This window comes from Lutjanus erythropterus, chromosome 5 (genome assembly GCF_056507025.1).
Source record: "Lutjanus erythropterus isolate fLutEry1 chromosome 5, fLutEry1.hap2, whole genome shotgun sequence".
NCBI lineage: Eukaryota > Metazoa > Chordata > Actinopteri > Lutjaniformes > Lutjanidae > Lutjanus > Lutjanus erythropterus.
In genome coordinates this window covers 29,170,072-29,192,810 of record NC_139321.1, presented here as the reverse complement: position 1 = coordinate 29,192,810, position 22,739 = coordinate 29,170,072, and the positions used below count along the sequence as shown (strand labels likewise).

Sequence of the window (22,739 nt, the reverse complement as noted above, 5' to 3'; positions counted from 1 at the left end):
GATAAATTGTGTCTACCCTCTCTGTCTGTCCGTCTAAAAAGCAACTTGCAGCTTTTACAATAAGCTGCAGGTGAGCACTTGACTTGTGGCTAAGCTTTGAAAGGGGAGAATTACAGTTTTCGAAATGAGATGAGATATGAGCACAGATTACTTTTTGCAGTGAATAAAAGAAAACCATCTGGACTGTGATCCTTCTTTGCAGTTTTCTTTATATAAGTGGACAAACCATCAAATTGCGAGTGAAAGTAGACTGAATAACACCGAGCAATTTGGACTTTTTAAGTATGTGAATGTTCTGCAGTATTTTAAACCTCTGAGAGGGGACATGTTTCAGGTTAAATTACTTGTTTCAAAGTATAGAGAAGCATAGAGCTGGGCACAGCAATCAGAGTTCAGTTCTTAATAACAACCCATTTTTTAATTGTACACTTAAATCAGAGTGGCCAACTGTAATTGAGAAAAATGCTTTTAAGTCATCAGCAATCAGTAAATCATTTGTAGCATTGAGAAATGTTGGTGCTACAACAGAAGCAGAAGCCAGACCAGAGTTTTCTACTGCATCATATGGGGAACAAGCATTTCTTTTCTGCAACCTTTAATAAAAGAAAACCACTTTGATGCATTGTAGGCTTAAAATGTTTAAAAGTTCAAGGATATTTCATAAGAAGTTAGGCCAAAAGCTTGCTCTGTGAAAGCAAACTTCACCAGAAGTTGCACAGTGTTTAAAACGGAAAGATAAATGAGCCAGTATCAACCATACAGAAAAGTTTTCTTTCTTTCTTTCAAGTTTGACAAAGATTTGCTTCAAATACGTTACCTTGAGTTTATAGGAACTGTAAAAAATACTTTTTTTATTTTCTGGTGTCTATTCATTTCTGTTAAAATGTTATTGCTGAAGAATTTAAATTTAATAATTTATATAAAGCCAAACTTAAAACTGACTTATGCGACTTTTGGCAGGTCTGTTGTTTATGTTTGATCTAAGGCTTGGTGTTTAGGTTGCATTTTATTTTACAGTCCACCAATAAGACACAACAAGCTGTACTTTGAATCAAATTAGACAAAAATTAGAAATAATATGTTCTTCATTAGACAGCATCAGACCTTCTATCAGACCCTTATCAGGCTTTATTACTTTATTAAAATGGTGATTATGGACACATTACAACAGAACTGTACAGTAAACTAAAGTGTATTGTTTCCCATTGTTAGACCCTTATTAGATTTTTTAGTTTACAGTACAGTTCTGTTGTAATGTGTCCCTGATTACCTTTATCTATCTAATCTAATAGAGGTGTAAGAGTGAGAAATAATGCACTTTTACAGATACAGATACAAAGTACAGTTTCTTATATCTTAGTGTACAGTTGAGTGTATGGCGTGTACTTATGGTGTGGTTGTGTTTGTTTTGTGTCTAATAAAGAACATATTGCTATTTTTTGTCTATTTTTTTAAGTACATCTTGTTAAGCCTTATAAGTGTACTCTTTGAGTAAAATGCTGTTTATTAGTTATTGAGTTTTCTTCAGAGTGCTTTGTAAAAGCTCACACTCACACGCTCACTAATCAAATGCAATGTGACTTCCTAAGGCAGCCTTCTATAACTAATGTTAACTCTAATTAATTGTGTTATTTTAAGCAGCTTCCATAAGTGAAGTAGCAGGTATCACACTCATCCTCAGCTCTCTGAGCTGTAGCTGTGGAAAACCACTGCGTTGCACAGCGTGTGTGCAGAGTATCGGCTGTTTTAAAAAGTGAACTGTATTTTTCTCCACCGTCACCAAATGAAGAAACAATTGAAGAAATACAGCACAGTACATTTTTTGTGCAACAAATTATACATGAGAGTAAAGTACGACAAACTTTAAAGGTGAAAACCATTAATACATTATAAAGGCCATTTGAATTTGTTTCCACTGACTGTTGATTGTAGCCCTACTGTATACCTTCAGCAGCGAAAGCCACAAATATAGCTCTGTGCATCTGAGCAACGTTTAAGAAAAGCTGGATTTCAGCCTGTCACTCTTTACTTGCCTTTTTTTTTAACCTCCTCTATATCTACTTAAGTTTGTAACAATATACCCCAGGATTACTTGACAACCCACCCCCAAGAGAACACTGTATCCAGCTGTTAGTTTCATTGAAGAGGATATATATAGGACATACTGAAAAGACAGTATAGCATTTCGACAACAAAGGAGGATGACATGTTGATAAAAATGCATCCCAATAAGCAAAGTGTCATACTAATGCGGGAAAAATGACATAAATATTGATCGCCAACAGAAAATGGAAACAAATTAGTCTAAATAGAACATCTTTCTCCTCAGTTCTGCAGTTCTGAGTCACCAGAAACCTGACACAGTGAAGCCAGAAAGATTAATGTTAAGTAAATAAAGCTGTAGTTGTGATATGTCATGACTAAGTAGTAAGTAAATGCAGTAAATAATCTGTGTAATAAATAGTAATAGACTGTGAAAAGAAGATAAAAAGGGATGCTCCAACTTTCCGTTTGTTGCACGTCAAATACAGACATCAGGTCCCACTGCTGCAGCAGTATAGCAGCTGTTGAGTGACTCTCCTCCAACTCATTACCAAACCTCCACCTGTGACTTCCACCTGGATACACCATCAGCTCCAATTTCCACTGTAGGCACCCCACCTGGAGAGTGAAACACCCACTAGGCTGTCCCCTGAGGCAAATTCACTGTACTTCTTTGTATCCACCCAAACAAAACCATGTAGCCTCCCCAGATGACACCATTTCTGCTGCTTACTGATGTTCAATTTTATTATTGTTATTATGGTTTACTTTTTATTAACAGTTGAGCAGAACAATGGTGTTACTGTGGCAGCTTTCACTGTTACTGGTAAATCTTGATGTTTTCCCACCCAATTTTTGTCAGCGTGACACAAACTATCCTGTTGAGGGGCAGCAAGTGTATTAGTTTTTCCAAGTGTCAAGTTAGGTCTGTGGTCATTTTATCTGAGGAGCGATGAGTGCTGAAATGTCTCTTTGAACCCCGCAGTCTAATAAAAAAAGGGGGAGGAAATGACTCTCTTCTCTCTCCATCTCAACAGCAATTTTCTTGGGCTCGTTCCGCCTGCCTTATGAAGAGATCCGGGACATTGTGCTGGAGGTAGACGAGGAAAGACTGAGCGAATCACTCATCCAGGTAAGACTGATGTTCAGTGTGGTGTGTTAGTTCTTTCACTGACGCGCACGCACACACACAAACACACACTTATTTTTACCCTGTGAAAAATGTGTGCACTTGTGTGTGTGGGGGGGGGGTGGGGGTGGGGGGGGGGGGGGGTAGTGAGACTAGTGAGACTTTCTCTTCACATGAAAAGATAATTTTTAAATTTCAGTGTCTGGCGGAGAGCTTGACGACCCCATTTTAAACCTGGTACAGTCTGGTTTTTGGCACAAGCCTGTCTCCTCTTTCTCATGTGGACCATAGAGACCCCCCATTCATCTTCTTATAATGGATGATGAAGGACAAGGCTTGGCAAAATCTCCCCAACTCCACCCTCCTTTCCTCTTGCCTTTGTCTTAAACCATAATTGATGAGCTTCCTAAAGGCTACTTGTTTTTGCTCCCATTTTTATTTCTGCTTTTCTTGTCTCAGAACAGCATTAATTGAAAGCAGGGCGGGTGCAACTGAGGTGAAGATGCATCACCGGGAAGCATGAGCCTCAATTGCACTAATATTTCTTGCGCTGTCCTTGTATTAAGCACTAAAACAGTGCTGTTGTCTTTTGTCTCGGTTTTTTTTTCACAAGTAGGAGGTGTAGACATCAGGAGTGAACAGCACAGGAAGATTTGATTTCAGTATAATCTTGGCAGTGATACAGTGTTGTGTGCATGAGTGTATGCAAGAATGTTATTTACTTTTTCCAACCAGAACTGGGCATCGTTCAAGTGCATCTTTCAAGCTTACCTTCAAAAAAAAAATAAATCACATTACCTTTGTACTGATATATATGTCCTTCCCCACATGGCTTATCAACAAACACTTGCACAGGAGCTAGTCAGCTTCCTCCCCACCACTTGGATCCCAGACACTAATAAAAAGGTGGTGAGGCAGTATATATTTAGATGAGGCCTATCTAGGGAGCTGCCCTGCAGGACTATTATTTTGAGCTCTGATAACCTTTAATTGGCAGGCAATCTGGCAGAAAGTACAGACTGTCCGTCATGAGATGGCAGACCCCCTTCTGCTTTGTTATGGAGAAAGGAAGTTAAGGTGTTAACCTTTTCCAACCTTCAGCCTCTCTGTAGCTGCCAGAAGCAGGTCAGCTGTGTCCACGACACGTCCCCAACAGGGCCTGGTCACACACAGCACCAGACAAATGGTCAGACTGGTTGTAATAGTCTGGTTGGGTTACAGGGAAAATGCCCACTCCACCTACCACCCAAAAGCTACCATTAAACTGACCTTGAGTTGGTGTTGGTAGCTGGAAAGCTTGTAGTCATCAGCCAGCACTTGAATAGTTGAAACTCTTTGTCCGGTTTCTCAAGGCTGTTCAGGATAATCTCAAGGCCGTTGACACAGCACTGAACCCATATAATGATAAAGAACACATAATGGTCAAACCCAACAAGCAAACCTGGAAAAGAAAAAGAAAAAAGCAACACCATCCATCCTCAGACTTTCCCAGCAATGCAGGTACTACAATACAGGTATGAGCCATATCCTTCAGGTTCCTTTTGTTCATTGTTTCCAAAAAATCCGAGTGAAATACTGATGTTAAGGATATGAGTGTTTTTGTTTCCACATGCAAGCACCTTTTCTTCGGTGTCTCTGTTACCCCTTTTACCTGTTCCCTTTCCCTGTTTGATAAATGTGAAGCCAGACAATGTGGCTGCTGAAAAAGAGGAGGGCTCAACGAGGCTCATGAGAGCAAGTGTGAGTCAGCATAAGCATCTGGGAGCCGAGCTAATGTCACGAAATCCAGGGGGAGGCAGGAGGACCAACTGAGTTAACTTATCGGTGCAGAAGGAGTGCACATCTGGCAAGTGTGTCACTGCTGGTTACGTAACAATGCTTAAGACAAAGTAAAGCTCGGACTGGACAGTTAAGACAATGCTCTGAGAAATATGTTTATTTATTTCAGTTTATCATGTCAGTGTTTTTAACACCTTTGTTTTTTGTGGTCATTATCTTCAATTAACCTGCATTGTTTGCATTTTATATGCAGCAGTAATACCCATTAGTACAGCCTAATGGAACTCTAAAAGTCACAGTTGTTTAAAACATGGCCAGTTTAATATGAAGGCTTCTCAGAAACTTTTGAGTGGCAAAGTAGGCTGTAGCATTCTTCTTTTGAATTGCTTACAACGCAGTAATAACATACTGATTTTGCATCTTTAAATATACACTGTATTTTATTTTATGTCATATTGTTTACATGTTAGCATTCATATATGTTTTTTAAATACTTGCAATTGGGGTAGAATACATTATTTTGTCCTTTAAATAAATAAATAAATAGTCATTCAATCTGAGGACCTTAAAAGCATACTATGCAGGATTTTCCTAAAAATGTATAGACTCATATAAAAATAAGTCCTCTCATCATCACTCATGAACCACTAAAAGTGTATAGTGGTGTCTGGATCTCCAGAAACCCTCTGCTTGTATTTTCAAATTTTCTTATTATTTATCTGTGTTTGGGATGTTTCTGTGCTTCAGTCTTTGGGAAATGGCGGGTTGCCCCCAGCTAATAGCAGCATGCAGGGTGTGAGGTCAGGACTGTATGAATGTGTGGTGACCAAGTTACATTACTGTCTCTCCTCAGCTCTCTGTCTGTGAGAGCTGCAGAGATACACACACACACACACACACACACACACACACACACACACACACACACACACACACACACACAGACTGAAAACACGTACATACAAACTCCAGCCTCGTAAGGAGGTGTGGTGGTGTTTATCTGTACTTAAGAATGTGTCGGCTGGTCCAATTTGACTGAATTTGCTCTCATTTTTATCATGGAGGTGCTTCTTCTTTTTTTAAAGCACGTTTGCCCTTTTCCCAGCAACTCAAAGCTCTGCTCTTACTTTACCTTATTCTGTCTTCCTATGAAATATTTCAAAGGATTTTTAATCAAACTTTTTATGCCACAGAGATTCTATTGTGGTGTTTGATTTGCACGAAGTAAAACAGAAAACTCAGTTCTTGTGTTTGACAGACAACACAGATTGCTCTTTTGTTTTTACAATGGGGCGATTTTTTTTGGTCTTTGGCTCTATCCACAATATTATGAGGTACCATTTGGCAAGAAAAGCAAAACTAACATGGAACTCATTTTTATTTGTGTGAACATCATTGATTGTACACTAAGCCAACCTTCCTGGTGAAATTAGAGTCAGATGATTATAGGACAAAATCATGCAGAAATGAGCTCACAAATTAAACAAGGAAGCGAGTGACACATGCCTTAGAAACACAGTTAGAGCTATACAGAGGCACTGGAGGGGAGCAAAGAGACTCCCTGCTGGGTGACACAGTCCTGAGTGTGGGCTCCATCTGCACAGTGCTCATCTACACTCATTATGCTGATTAATCACTCTACACCACCCACTTTCAGCCAAACGCCAATCACCATTTATCCACACGGACAACTGCACACACATACAGAGTAGGAAGATGTGCCTGCTTGGCTCGGGCAATACTACGAGGGAATGCATTTAGCATCTTGCTAATGTTAGAAGGAGTGGGTGATTGCGTGCAGCTAAAATAAAAATTTAAAAAAGTTATGGGGTTGAAATTGTGAAAGAATGAACAAAAATAGTTTGAATGAAGGTTATATGCAAGCTTAAAATTATATTGTCTTGATCAGTCATTGTTTAACTAGAAGTAAGGGCTCAACAGTGAGGACTGCCCGATTGCCAGGGGCAAATAAAATGCCATGTCGGGCTAGTAAATCTTGCAACTCACTTGCCTGATCAGGCAAGTGGTAAAAAATAATTAAAGACATAATTTTTTCCTGCAGCTGATGATATAAGAACCTAAGGAGTGGGCCGTATCACCTCCTTCTCATCTCTAGTGAGAGTTGCACATTAACAGTACCAGTAGAGGACTCGCCTGGAAATGATGTCAGGTAAAGAAAAAGAAGAGCAAGTGGGCATTTCAGAAACTCCGACTATGTATTGTAAAGTACCATAAGAAGAGCCGATAGCATCTCGCTTGCAAGTCCATGGCCTTGGCAGCGCTTTTGCTAAATATCAATGCAGAGACAAGTCAGGTAATCACAAAGTGACCATAGCATATCATGTTGCAAAAAACGCTGGTTACCAGTTCCAGAAGTTAGTTTGTTATTTGATAGTCACTAAAAAACTAAAACTCTTTTCATAGGAGTAAGTAAAAAAAAAGACTCCAGGCAAATTTTCTGACTGACTTACCCAACTGACATAACCCCAGTGTGGTCTTTTAGTTATACTGTAAGTTACAACCCCAATTCCAGAAAAGTTGGGATGCTTCAATGGCTCAGCAGTCCGGGGTCTCTGTTGTTGTTTCCTGTCTTGTACCTGAACTCTTACTACAAAACTGCGCTGTTGTAACACATGTAGAATGTGTATTGGCGTTGTCCTGCTGAAATAAGCAGGGAGATCTCAGAAAAAAGATGTTGTCTGGATGGCAGCGAATACCATACCGTACCGTACCATACATCAATTTGAACTGTGGACTCATCAGACCACAGCACACTTTCCCTCATTCTGTCTCTCCATCTCAAACACATAATGCAATGATCTTTTGAACTTGTATTATATTGAATATGGTACATGTCTATTTATCTTTTACACAGCATCCCAGCTTTTTTGGACTCGGGGTTGTACTTTTCAGTTTTAATAGCTTGGCCACCTGTTTCTTTTGCACCAAGCAATTAAAACATAAAATTGGCTTTGCTAAACAAAAATGGCTTATTACTGGAACATGACTAATTTGATGGGTAATGTTAAAATGCTAAGTAGCTTCTGATTAAAAACATTTATTGACACTAGTTAAATATTAATCATATTTTATAACAAAGGTGGCAAACATATGGTTGATTCGATGTCCATGCTTTTCTCTTATTAAGCATTTTTTTTTATCATTTTGTGAAGATGGTTCATAAAAAAAGAAGTTCATAAATACAAAGTTTTATTGTAAAAAGCCACCCCCATATTTTATTAAAGGTAATTGCCATTTAATTTCATTTAATTGTAATTTTATTTCATTATAACAATATAAAACACAATGTTAAAAAGATAAAATGTCCTGCCTGCCAAAATCCTGCATAACAAACAGTGCATCTGAGAATAGGTGTTGTTGCTCCTTTTCAACACAAGAGGGAGCATCCCCTAAAGTGAGCACCTCTGCTAAATGTAAATAAGGGCACTTCGTGCTGAGTCCGACAGAGGTGTGTCAGAATGTAATCTATTGTTTCATCTGTGTATTTGCAGGTAAGCAACTGGGTAATAAGTGGACAGAGGTGCACAGGGGGTTATAGAGAGTTGGGAAAGTTGGCCGTTCATTCCCGCTGTGTATTTGAAATGTAACTGGAGCGTTTGTATGTTAAGTTAGCAGCTAAGCTATTTTTCGGTTTAGATGTAGCGGCTATGCTAACTTTGACTGTAACGTGTAGCAACCCCAGCATGTATTAAAACAAGTGTGTGCTTTTATCGCTTGTACCCGTTTGAAAAAACAGTAATGTTGAAGCAGGGAGCCGCAGTGACATTTTGTTTACTTGTGTATTTTGTTGTGTTGCATTTGTGAGAAACTAATTTTGTTTATATAACAAAATGTAAATAAGGGCACTTCGTGCTGAGTCCGACAGAGCTGGAATGACAGTAAAGAAAGAAAATATAAAAAAAACACACTGACTCTTTATTCAAGTGTGCAACAAAATTTGGTGGCAGCGGTGGGATCAGCGGTGCTGCTAAGGAACAGTGTGAGATTGCAGACCCAACATGGAGAACATGGAGCTGGAGGAACTGCAAGACCGGCTGAGTGGGCTCTTGGTGCAGTTAAGGTTTGAGCAGCTACAAGAGGTGTGTTCTCAAGCTAAAATCTCAACAGAAAGATGTACAAAGAAGCATGCGCTGATCAGAACAATAAGTGAAACAGTTGATAAAGCTATTGAAAATGAAGAAGAGGAAGTGACACATGAGTTCCTGGTCCGCTTAATAGCTAAAGCTGAGGAACTGAAAAAGAGAGATGAAATACAGACTGTGGAGGATAGTGCCAGTAAAGATGCTGCAGCATTGGCCGACCTGCAAGAACAATATGCGGCACTACAGCTAAGCTTTCAGACCTCTACAAAAATATTGGAGGAAGAAATGGCCAAATTGACAAATAAAAGAACTAATCAGGGACCCAGTCATGGTTTGTGCCCCAGGCTAACCACTTTGCCAGCAACCCAGCCACCTGAGGTGACCATACGCAGAGAATTTAAAATTAATGGCCAAATTGGGGAAAGGGGGCAGAGGGACAAATTGTCATACTCTAACCTGGTCCATCAAATTGAAATGGGGCTGAAAAGAAACCACACTGAGGCAGAGATTATTGAAGCCGTCGTCAGAGCGATAAGCCCAGGTTTAAGCCTTCGTGACATGCTAGAGATCAAAACTGACCTCACCCTCCCTCAGCTTCGTACCATCTTAAAGGGGCATTACAAAGAGGATAGTTCCACCGATCTCTATCATCGGCTGATAAATATCACACAGGAAAGCAACGAGTCTCCTCAAAACTTCCTGTTCAGGGCGATAGAGCTTAAAGAGAGACTTCTAGCATCATCTAGAGAGCCAGGCGCAGATGATCAGTACAGCGCTGAATTAATACAGAGAAAGTTCTTAAGAGCTGTGGGTACAGGATTGATCAGTGACCATGTGAAATATCAGATCAAGAGCTACTTGGACGATCCAGCAGTCACTGATGATGTTCTGATTGCTAAAACAAATGAAGCTGCAAGCCTTGAGTGGGAGAGACAACAAAAATTTAAAAAAAGCAGCAGAGAACCTAAAGTGAGAGAAATACGAGCAGAGGCACAACTGGCCCAGGAGGCAACAATTGGCACAGTTGGTGGCCGAGAACAGTCATCCCCCACCTCGACAAAAGTTAAGACTGTTAAAGCACAACCAACAGTGACACGTAAAGACTCTGAGCTCCTTGATATCATCAATCAATTAAAAGATGAAATAGCTGAAATAAAGGGAGTTATTCAGGAGTCACAGAGGCCTGCTCCTCAACGCCGTCCAAGTAGGAAACCAGGCTGCAAGGACTGTCAGGACAGCAACAGAGGGGAGCAGTGTGACCATTGCTTCAAATGTGGACAAAGGGGTCACCTGTCCAGGGGTTGTCGTGCCCAGAGGAAACCCACAGACAGGACAGGGCAGGTAGATATGTCAGCAAGCACTGTATCATCCCTCCCATCTCCTTCAACTACAGCACCTAACCAAAGTCAGCAACAAAACGATGTTTATAAGCTCATCACTGACAGCATTCAACATTTGGAAACAAAAGTGTCAACTAGCACACAAGATAAGAGAAATGAAGCAATCAGTGTCAGCCTCCTCTCACCAAGACGAAAAGCTCAGCTCTTGAATCTTATTGGGAGGAAATATGTGATTACCTGCCTATTGGATGGAGTGAAAACAAAAGCTTTGTGGGACAGTGGATCACAGGTATGCCTCATAAACGAGAAATGGAGACAACAGAACATTCCACATACCACAGTTAGATGTATATCTGAGCTCCTAGGACCTGGTACACTAGATGGGAGGGCAGTGAATCAGACACCTATCCCCTTTTCTGGGTGGGTTGAAATCACATTTGGGTTGCCCACAGAGAAAGCCACACAGTTAGAACTTCTAGTGCCAGTTTTAGTAGCCCATGAAGATGGAGTGGCAGAGGAACCAATCATTGGTTTCAATGTGATTGAATTTCTGCTAGAGAGGGGCATAGATCCACCACGTGTTGTAACAGACGCCGTCAGCACAGCATTCTCCTTTGACTGTAAGAAAGCTGAAGTTTTTTTGAAAGTAATGATGAGTGGGGAGGATGGGCTAGGTGAGGGCACCGTGAAGACAGGGAGAGAGCTCATGACTATTCCAGCTGGTCAGACAAGGGCTGTGAGGTGTAGTGTGAGGGCAGGCCCACTCCCTGAGCAACAGGATGTCCTGTTTGAACCAAACCCACATCCACAGTTACCAGATGGATTAGAGGTCCAGGAAAGTGTAGTGCGCCTACAGCGAGGTACCTGGTCCCGCATCACCCTCCCAGTCACAAACAACACAGCTCATGAGATCTTATTGTCCCCAAAGACTGTGCTTGGGCAAACTCAGAGGGTCAAAACTATATACCCAGCCAACACAAGACCAGTGGAAATAAACCAGACAGAGACAACAATGCCAACCACTATACAAGCACCCACCCCAGTGACAGAAAATCAGATAATAGAACTAGAACACAGAACAAGCAAGGGCAGTGAAGGCGTTTGGGACCCCCCAGTCCCCCTTGATCATCTTCCCCCAGCACAGCAGCAGAGGGTGAGGCAGCTGCTGAGGGAGGAGAGCAATGTCTTTGCTCGGGATGAACATGATGTGGGAACCATTCCATCACTCCAGCTCAAGATCCGCCTCAGTGACCCCACACCGGTAAAACGAACATATATATCAGTGCCAAAACCACTTCATAAAGAGGTAAAAGAGTACCTTGAAGACTTGTTAAACAGAGGATGGATAACAAAGTCCAAATCTCCCTACTCCAGTCCCATTGTTTGTGTGCGGAAAAAGGATGGGACGCTCCGCCTTTGCTGTGACTACAGGGAGCTGAATGGGAAGTCAATCCCTGACCGCCACCCAATACCACGCATACAAGACATGCTCAACACCCTGAAGGGAAGCTCCTGGTTTTCGGTTCTCGACCAGGGGAAGGCCTACCACCAGGGTTTCCTGGAAGAGTCAAGTCGCTCTCTCACTGCATTTATTACACCATGGGGATTGTATGAGTGGGTGAGAATCCCCTTCGGATTATCATCTGCTCCTGCAGAGTTCCAGAGGTCAATGGAGGAATGCTTGGTGGGGCTACGAGATGAAATATGCTTGCCCTACTTGGACGACAACCTGGTTCACTCTCAGACATTTGAGGACCACCTGAACGATCTGAGGAAGGTCCTGCACCGTTACAGGAGCCACGGAGTGAAACTGACGCCAAGAAAATGTGAGGTCTTCAAGAACCAGGTGAGATTCCTGGGGAGGCTTGTTACCAAGGATGGTCACACAATGGATCCCGCAGACATTGCCCCAGTCCAGGCTCTAAAGCAAACAAACCCCACCACAATTGGGGAAGTGAGAAAGTTGCTGGGATTCATCTCCTATTATCGAAACTACATCCCAAACTTCTCACGCATAGCCAAACCTCTTTATGACCTCCTCTCTACAGAGAAGACTGTGAAAGGAAAGCACAAACCAAGAAAATATGACAAGAAAACACCAAACAAAGGGGGTCAGTTGCCATCATCCCACCCCATCGTGTGGTCAGCTGAACACCAACAGGTACTCTGTCAGCTAATTGATTTTCTCTCTCAACCACCAGTTTTAGGGTATCCTGACTTTGAGCAGTCATTCATCTTACACTGTGATGCATCGCAGGAGGGGCTCGGAGCCGTGTTGTACCAAAGACAACATGGAAAGCTGGTGGTGATTGCATATGGGTCCAGAACTCTAACTGCCCCTGAAAAAAACTACCACCTTCACTCAGGAAAGTTGGAGTTTCTTGCCCTGAAGTGGGCCATATGTGAGAGGTTCAGGGACTACCTGTATTATTCTCCACCATTTGTAGTCTACACTGACAACAACCCACTCACATATGTGCTCACCACAGCGAAGCTGAATGCGACCACCCACAGGTGGGTAGCTGAACTCGCTGACTTTCAGTTCTCCATTAAGTACCGACCAGGCAGGACTAACCGAGATGCTGATGGTCTCTCACGTATGCCCTTGGATATGGAACAGTACATGCAAACCTGCACACAAGCAGTAGCACCTGAGGTCATGAACAGTGTGACTCAAGCTTTGGCTGTTCAGCTGCAAGGAAGTGAGCCCTGGCTGTGTCCATTCACCATTTCAACAGTGTTAGCTGAGGAAAACAACAAAGTGAGGATGTCAGGGCTGGAGATCCCAAAAACGGCCCTGAGAGAGGCACAAAAAGAGGATCCTGTAATCGGGGAAGTGCTGAAGTACGTCACCTCAAAACACTGGCCAACAGGTGGAAAACAAGCTCACAACAAGGAAGTAGCTGCGCTGGTAAGACAAAAACAGAAACTGCACATTGATGATGAGGGTTTACTATACAGAAAAACTGCCGGCCGGTCACAGCTACTCCTCCCTAAGAAGTTCCATGAGCTTGTCTATAAGGAACTGCATGAAGACATGGGTCATCTTGGAGTAGAGAGAGTTTTGACCCTTATCCGAGACCGCTTTTACTGGCCCCGCATGCAGAAGGAAGTTGAACATTACATAACACGGGTGTGCAGCTGTCTAAAAAACAAGCGTCCCAACAGGCCGACCAGAGCTCCCCTCACCAATATTACCACCACGTATCCATTTGAGCTGGTGGCCATTGATTACTTACATTTGGAGAAATGTAAGGGAGGATATGAATATATCCTCGTAGTGATGGACCACTTCACGCGGTTCGCCCAGGCATACCCGTGCAGAGATAAAACGGCCAAAACAGCTGCAGAGAAGATATTTGGAGAGTTTGTATTGAGATTTGGGTTCCCCACAAGACTCCATCATGACCAGGGGAGGGAGTTTGAAAACAAATTGTTCGCTAAACTCCAAGAATACAGTGGAGTGAAGGGGTCCAGGACAACGCCATATCACCCACAGGGGAATGGCCAGGTGGAAAGGTTCAATAGAACACTGCTGGCAATGCTCAGGAACCTCCCAGAGACAGCAAAGGCAGACTGGAAAGCTTCCCTGGCAAAGGTGGTCCATGCATATAACTGTACACGCAGCGAGGCTACTGGATATGCACCTTATTTTCTCTTGTTTGGACGGAACCCCAGGCTCCCTGTTGACCTGATGTTTGGCCTAACAGTAAAAGACCAAAGCTCCTCCCACAGAGACTATGCAGAGAAATGGAAAGCTCGCATGGAAGATGCTTACAAGCTGGCCTCAGAGACAGCCTATAAGGAGGGCAGACGAGGAAAAACTCTCTATGACAGGAAAGCCTATGGTGCAGAGTTGCACCCTGGATGCAGAGTGCTGATCCGAAATCTCAGTGAAAAAGGAGGACCAGGGAAACTGAGATCGTTCTGGGAAGATCAAGTGTACGTTGTTACACAAAGAAAACATCCAGACAGTCCAGTATATGAGCTCAAGCCAGAAAATGGGAAGGGTCGGGTTCGAGTCATACATAGGAACCTCCTGCTACCATGTGACTTCCTGCCATTGGAGAAATTGGATTCACCCGCAGAACCCAGAAAAAAAAAGAAAAATGAGAAACTGGTTCATAAGCAACAGGAACAACAGTACAGTTCAGAGGATGAGGAGGAATGGAGAGGGATCACTGGATTGCAAGCAGAGGATGGGGGACAGGTGGAACAACATCTGCAGGCAGAGGTGCCAGAGGTCTACCCAGAAAATGGAGCAACAGGAGTGGAGAACCTTAACGGTGAGGACAATACAGCTCATCAAGTGGACCGACAGGAAGGGGACATGAAGACACAAGAGGACGTTGACATACAAAGTGCTGAGAGGGATCATCAGTCTCCTGAGTCTGCAGGCAGTGACCAAGAGGATGCCGACCAGTCAACCATCCAAGAGAAAAAATATCCTTTGAGACTGAGAAAACCAAAGTTAATGTTTACATACCATCAGTTGGGTCAGCCCACCATGTCACATGAATAGGGTAGTTCTAAAAGATTTAGAAGCTGAATACTTGAGCAAAGTTATCATAAGGTCACTAAGACTGAGATTTCTGTTACTGTTCTTCATAAGAACTCAGTCACTTGAGTGATGTTTGTAATGTTATACCACAGTTCTACAGGGTTAATATGATAAAAGTTCTTACCTTATTCTTGTCTTAATGTTGAAGAAATTCACAATAGGTGAACCCGTCATAATTGCTGCATAAAATGTTATTCAAATAGGAGGTTATTGTTATGTTAAGATACCTTACTCAGAAAAGATGCAGATACCCATGCGAGTGATGGAAGTGGCAGTGGACTGTTATCGTGCACAATGACACCTGCTGCAAACATATGGCATTAACGGGAGATACATGTCATATGATGTACTGGAACTAGTAATGCATCTTTATGGACTTTGTAAAACTCTGACTCCTACTTAACATAACTTTCCTACATGCAATGCATAAATACGACATGGGAACTGATAATGTCAGAATGTCGGGACGCCATTTTATTTTTGGGGGGAGAGTGTGAAGATGGTTCATAAAAAAAGAAGTTCATAAATACAAAGTTTTATTGTAAAAAGCCACCCCCATATTTTATTAAAGGTAATTGCCATTTAATTTCATTTAATTGTAATTTTATTTCATTATAACAATATAAAACACAATGTTAAAAAGATAAAATGTCCTGCCTGCCAAAATCCTGCATAACAAACAGTGCATCTGAGAATAGGTGTTGTTGCTCCTTTTCAACACAAGAGGGAGCATCCCCTAAAGTGAGCACCTCTGCTAAATGTAAATAAGGGCACTTCGTGCTGAGTCCGACAGAGGTGTGTCAGAATGTAATCTATTGTTTCATCTGTGTATTTGCAGGTAAGCAACTGGGTAATAAGTGGACAGAGGTGCACAGGGGGTTATAGAGAGTTGGGAAAGTTGGCCGTTCATTCCCGCTGTGTATTTGAAATGTAACTGGAGCGTTTGTATGTTAAGTTAGCAGCTAAGCTATTTTTCGGTTTAGATGTAGCGGCTATGCTAACTTTGACTGTAACGTGTAGCAACCCCAGCATGTATTAAAACAAGTGTGTGCTTTTATCGCTTGTACCCGTTTGAAAAAACAGTAATGTTGAAGCAGGGAGCCGCAGTGACATTTTGTTTACTTGTGTATTTTGTTGTGTTGCATTTGTGAGAAACTAATTTTGTTTATATAACAAAATGTAAATAAGGGCACTTCGTGCTGAGTCCGACAGAGCTGGAATGACAGTAAAGAAAGAAAATATAAAAAAAACACACTGACTCTTTATTCAAGTGTGCAACAATTTTAACAAATTGTTTGTCATTAGTGGATTCTCCAACCTAAGTGATATTCTGCACCTGAACTGTACCTGGCAGTTCCACAAAGCTGTTTTGTATTCATGCACACTGATGAAAAGCACTGATAAACAATGACTCAGTTTTAACTGGTAGCACTTATACAAGAAAAAGATAAAAAACAATAAAACTTAGCTCACTGTAAAATTGTGCCTTGACATTATTTTGTAAAGACGAGTGACAAGCAAGCGGGGAATTGATAAATGGAGGGAATAGTGAAAATAGAAGGAATCAAGGAAGCAAGAGGTGTTCATAATGCATCTAAACCTCTGTAACTCAATCTTATTATCTTCCTCCTCCGTCGACATGTCTAATGTAATGATTTGTCAGCAGAATGTGGCAGTGCGCTGGCCTTGAAGTACCCCTACAATGTGTCACCCTGGCAGAGTGGATAGATAGGAGTTGATTGGCTATCCTTATTCTGCATTAGGGCCCATCAACGCCTCAGAGATGATGTACACATCCCTGAATGCTGGCAGACAGTCTGGGCTCTCACTATTCACCCAGACTTCATATGAATCTTTGCAATTCCCCACTTGTTTTCATCTCTGTGCATCCAGCATACAAACATACGTACAGTACATGCAAATGGATAGGCGGTGTCAGTTACCCCCTCTTTCTTCTAGCCTCTACACAGTTTTGTCATTTATCTTCCAACCAATAAATGTGTGTAAGGTCTGTGCACATACATGTTTGCATGCAACCTCTCTCTGATGCTTTCTCTCACGGTCTCATTTGCCTACAATATTCATGGTGCTGGTGGACAGAGGGCACGTTTGTACACAAGGTCAGCTTCATCAAATTCAAAAAGACATCAGAGCCACCCCACTACCATACCCTGTTTAACAATGAGATGAAGAGGACAATGAAAGACAATCATGAACGTTGGCTCGGTGAAAACAGATTGAGCCTCAGACAGCTTGGCAAAGGTCTGCTTTTAAAGGGCTGACAGCCTGACAAAGCTATTCATCGCCATCGTTGGCAACAGAAGCAGCAAGGGAAGGTCTGTAGACCTTGTTTGTGTGGAAAAGAGTCAGGCACGTGCAATCAGGGCTTCAGGGTCCTGGTTGCATTGTGTTTGTGTTTAGTTTGGCACTGCGGGACGTCTAGCACCCCCAGGTCTTTTTAGCTGCACCCTTGCTAAGTGCATATTCAACCTCACTCGCATTGTTTGAGTCATGACGCGGTTGTGCTCATGACCTTGCTGTCATTGACTTCAGTTGGCTCTCCTTTGGAGCTTTAATTTCTCCAAGTCCCTTGTAGCCTCTTTACCCCTGGGGGGAGGCTTAACTGGCATAATGATGGTAGTTGGTCCCATGCCCTTACAGTTCCTGCCAATGGAACACAAGGAGACCAAACAATGGCCAGATTATTAATAAGCACTTGTAAACTTGAATAGTTTATGGTGTAATCAACTGATACACATGCTGGGTGTTGCTCATAGTAGTTCAGTGGCAAGATTAAGATGATGTAACAGGCTGAGAGCATAACTGTAATGAAATTTGTTCATTACCGTATTACTTAAATTATTTTGTTATTGCAGTGCCTTTACTTCATTAAGACAGTAATGTACAGTTTGCCTAGGAACCAAATGAATCTGTGAGCTCATGTCTCATTTCCTCTGGCAGATACGTTTGGCCATCCTCCCGTTCAAACAGATTTCTACCCTTCCTGAATCTCTGCAGGCTCATCACAACCATTTATTTAATGAGGGCGAGTTTGATACAATCACTGACAAAGAAGTGTCACCGATCCAGATTTCGCACATGTTAGATGTTTTGAGCACTGTGCACTAGGGTGGCACATTTTGTGCATTTTCCTTAAAGCTACAACAAGGACCATTCATATTTTGTTGATTTTGGAGGTCCCTGTGAGGCTTTTCAACTATAATAACCACAAAATATAACATCCAAAATAAAATGATATAAATAAAAATATTCTCCTGCTTCTTTTTAACTGGCTAACATACAACTCACTATAACTTCAACTGTCAAAATTAAACACAGACTCGTTTCATCTGATTTCACAGAGCATCTGACTTGTTTGCAGCCACTGAGAACAACTATACAGAAACATGATCTCCTTGTGGTCTCTCAGTGGTCTTGTTTGCTTTTATAGGTCATAGCATTTAATTGAGACTAGTTAACTAATTAAAAATGTCTTGTAGTAACTTTAACACAAACAATTAATTGATTAATCATTAATTATTAATAAGATACAAATCAATTATTTCTTTCTAGGTTTTATTTTTTTCCTCTCAATTTACGTTTAAATATTCAACAACTCTGTCGGAACACTTTTTGGTTGTAGGTCACAATTTGTTGATTTGATTGGTTGCAGGTCTGTCCAATTGGCAGAGGCATCTTGATCTACATGCATCAGTAATGCCCATTGGAAATCAGAAATGAACTGAGAGATGGCGATGCCAGGCTTTTTTACAGTAAAAGTGGAAAATAAAATGAAATATATTGTTATTGTATTATCATATATGGATATGTCAGTCATCATTATATTGTTTCAACTGAAAGGGTGAGAGAACCATTAGAGCTATCTGTGCTTACTTAATTGTGTTGACTAAGAGTGAAATATTTATGTGAATTATGACAGAATCATTTTCTCTCTGTGGTTGGGGAATTGCCACAGTAAACTACTGTATGTTCTGAAGCTGTAGTGACAGTTTAAACCAAATCACATTTTCGTGGGATGTTCTTTTCAACATGTCCAAAAACTGGTATTAAGCCAGCCTATTGCAACAATAAAGCACTGCACTGGGAAGCCTTTTCTGTTGTGGTAATAGTCCCTGGAAAATTGTTAGATAAGTTCAAGTGGCTGACAATGTTGTTATTGTTGTATTACACATGCTTTGCAATCTCTGGGAGGGACTGTGTCCAAAGGCGTCGTTAGGAAGATTTTTTACTTACAGTAGGAGGGATTAAGTGGTATTGGTTTCCAGGAATCTAGATTAACGCTTTGCCAAGTATACTCTCCAAGCTTCCAAGCCTCTTCTTTTGTTTTAACACTTTTTTCCCCCATATTCTTCTTGTACAGTACTTCTGCTGGACTACCTTGTTTCCCTTGTTGCTTAATTTGCACATCTTAGGGAATTATTCTTTGTGATTACAGTTTACAAATTCTTAAATTTCCTACAATACGTGCATATCCTCTTCTAATGTCCCCCTGAGGCAAATATAAGCTTTTTAAGGTCTAATCATCTTTTCTACCTCCATCGTGCAGGCCACGGTTCCTCATGCAGTATATTTAGACTAGCCATTGCAGAGTCCCTGAGATCTCCAATTATGGCCCATTTTTAATTTAACCATGTCACATCAAAGCTCATCACTACACTGACCTCAGTGAATCAGAGCTAATGCATAATCACAGAGGACTGTATTTAGTGTTGGAAACTTAACTTGTGCACTGAAGTTCAAAACTTAGATCAAAATATACGCAGTATAGTTATTGAGATCCAGACATCTGCTGCACAGGTACATACCTTGATAGAATTACCACATCCAGTCCATGCCTTCGGGCTTGTCAAGATTTTTTCGTGTTGAGCTTTTTGGGAACAAGGTTTTCCGGTGCACATAACCTACTATATCTATTTTTAAAAAGTATTTGTCTTGATCCCCAAGAGATAGTGTGACAGGAAAACTGTCATGTAAGTTGGCGGTGGTGCAGGAATATTTAACTCATCACATACTGTATATTTTATTGTAACTTTGAGGGGCAGTTATTGTAACTGAAGCTCGCACTTTTTATCAGTGTGTTTCAGTGGATATAAACAGGGTTGGCTGGTAATGCATTACATATAATCCATATTATCTAATTTGATTACAAAATAAATAACTATAATCAGTTCAGATTACATCTGAAAAATGTGTAATTAGATTCTAGTTACATTGTCAGTGATTACTTGGTTACATTTTAATAACATCTATCATTACATTTAAAAATTATATATATCCATATAAAATGAACACTAGGCAAACATGCATTTAATTTGCAGTGAAAAAGTTTTGAGATGTTTGCAAAGGAGAAAAGATTAGTGGAAATTTTGTAGCTGTGGCCAGTTTTTTAGTAGAAGGTGTAATATTTTCAATGTTTGATTTGAAATAATCCAAATGTAATCAAAAAGTTATGAGATTAGATGACACTGTTTTGTAATCCAATAGAGTATGTTGCTAATTACAAAGATTTCCATGTAATTTGTATTTAGTAACTGACTACATCTCAAAGTAATCTGACCTACTCTGGATATAAAATAATATGTTTTAGATATAAAACAAGTGATCTGTGTGTTTTATGTAAAATGTAAATGATGCTAACCAGCTGACATGAAAAAGTTGCACAGTGCAGCACTGAGATCAGGGTTTTGCACAAGTTCAAGCCCACAGCAGCCTGAACCATTTTCATGTCGAGAGAGAGAGCGAGACGAGGGTAGTGAATTGACATAGACAGATATTGACACACACACATAGACTGAGGATTTATTTCACACAACCAGTAAGAACAGTTTTGTAGGCTGCAGCAGAGCTTCTCCTCTTTCCCACCCTTACCCAGAGCACGCCATGTGATCTAGCTGCTTGAAATGAGAGAGTCATCACTAAATGTTTAAGCACGCCCAGTTTTTGGTGTGTGTGGTAAGCTAACTCTCGTCAGCGGATGATATGGCCCTGGGGGCTTGTTTTGCGGAATATCAGAGTGGCTTCTTAATGTTTAATGTCTGCCAATGTATTTTATATTACCCCATCTCCTTTTCAAAAGGAAATGCTAATGACTAACACTGCACCGCCGCTATTCATTTGTAATTAGTATTGCCCTATGTTGTGTGCAAATGCACCAGTAAGAATATCAAAGAAGTGTCCAGCATCTCTTGTATTTAAACTCAGCATGTCTTAATGAGTAAATGTGTGCACATAATTGCGAGCACTCATTGGTTGACATATCACGGCTTTTAAGTACACAGTTGGAAACATTTGTATCCATTTTATGATTTAGGATGATCAGTACAGTGTTACAAAAATCAAACCATTTTTTCTACATCCATATTCCTCATATGAATCTGTGTCAAAAGGTACAAAGTAATATAGCTGAACAGGAATTAAAACTACAGCATGTCGCACATTTTGTAGTCCTACTATACCATGTGTAAGGGTATATTGATTTGTCAGATCAACACCTGTTTTAACATATATTTCATCTTCCTGACCATTGAGATTCTGATTTCAATATAAGTGATGTACATGTAAACAGAAACAGCCTTACCTACATCTGTAAGTTTTTATCTGTATACCGTCATTTATTTTAGCAATAGCTACCTGAGTTTTTATTGCCTAGAAACACAATATCATAACTCAAAAATGTGTTTTTTTCCCTTTCCTTACAAAATAAGTTATAAATAAGTTATTGCTGGCTTGTTGTGGTTTGTATGTACCCCTGCTACCTTGGTATTGAAATGTGCTGTTGTAATATTTACACTAATATAAATTGCATTTCTTTTATTTAGATTAACAAATAATATTTGAATCCCTTGATAGTCATGTGGATTTTATTTAATATCAATTCATACTATGAACTGACAACACTAAGGAGCTCAAACAGGAAAATACAGGAAAAAAAGAAATTCTGCAATAACTACTTTTCATTATTTTCTATTAAAGGGGCGGTGTGAAGGATTTACACATTGTCTTCCTTTCCTGTTTCAAGCCAGCAGAAAAACCTACTAGTCTTGTCACAGTATCGGAATTTTTAACTTTAATACTTTCAAAAATATGGGTAAGCAATACCATTTTCTCATTTTCTGACATGCCCTAACCTTAAAATTCATTTAAAGATTATATTTTATTCAGAGAAATATTAAGTATTTCCCCAACTATGAGACACAAAATATTATGTATTATATGTATGTTATATATGTGTATTATGTTGTGATTTCTTCACGTCCAGTCATAATTATTTTGAAATTATGAGTTTATTTCAGTGTCCCTCTGTTTCTGCTCATTAACAAGCTATGAGCTGTTGCATTCACTACAAGAGGTCGCTCATGTATTGTATTGTATTACAGCTGTACAGTTCATGTGACACTCTTTCTCAGATGCTCATGATGTTGTACTGTCTAGTCGATGTTAAGTGTGTTCATTGTACCGCCGTACTGTCAGTAAAAACTTATTTCATTAGTCTCATTAGAATTACGCTAAATGGCTAGCTTACCCTGTGTTTCTGTGAACATGCTCCCTGCATTCCAAATTTCATACTTTTTTTTTTTCTAGTACATACTGAAGCTGCCCCAAATACATGTACTGTTGCATGCAGTATGCACACAACAGGGACATACTGTATTACTTTCTCCTTGAACCTTGAACTCTGACCCCCTTGCTCATACAACCATAACAAAAGATTGTGGGTCAGACTAACCAGCATGCATCTGACATGCTATTACTGGAACACACAG

The 22,739-nt window shown here is 40.6% G+C and overlaps 1 protein-coding gene across 1 annotated transcript in view; it reads left to right on the top strand.

Annotated features, from left to right (window-relative positions):
• diaph2 (diaphanous-related formin 2) overlaps window positions 1-22,739 on the top strand; it is a 520,520-nt gene that overhangs the window by 293,377 nt on the left and 204,404 nt on the right. The window contains exon 22 of the mRNA XM_084719553.1: window positions 3,081-3,175. Coding sequence (XP_084575679.1) covers window positions 3,081-3,175 — 95 coding nt within the window. The remainder of the gene's footprint in view (window positions 1-3,080; window positions 3,176-22,739) is intronic.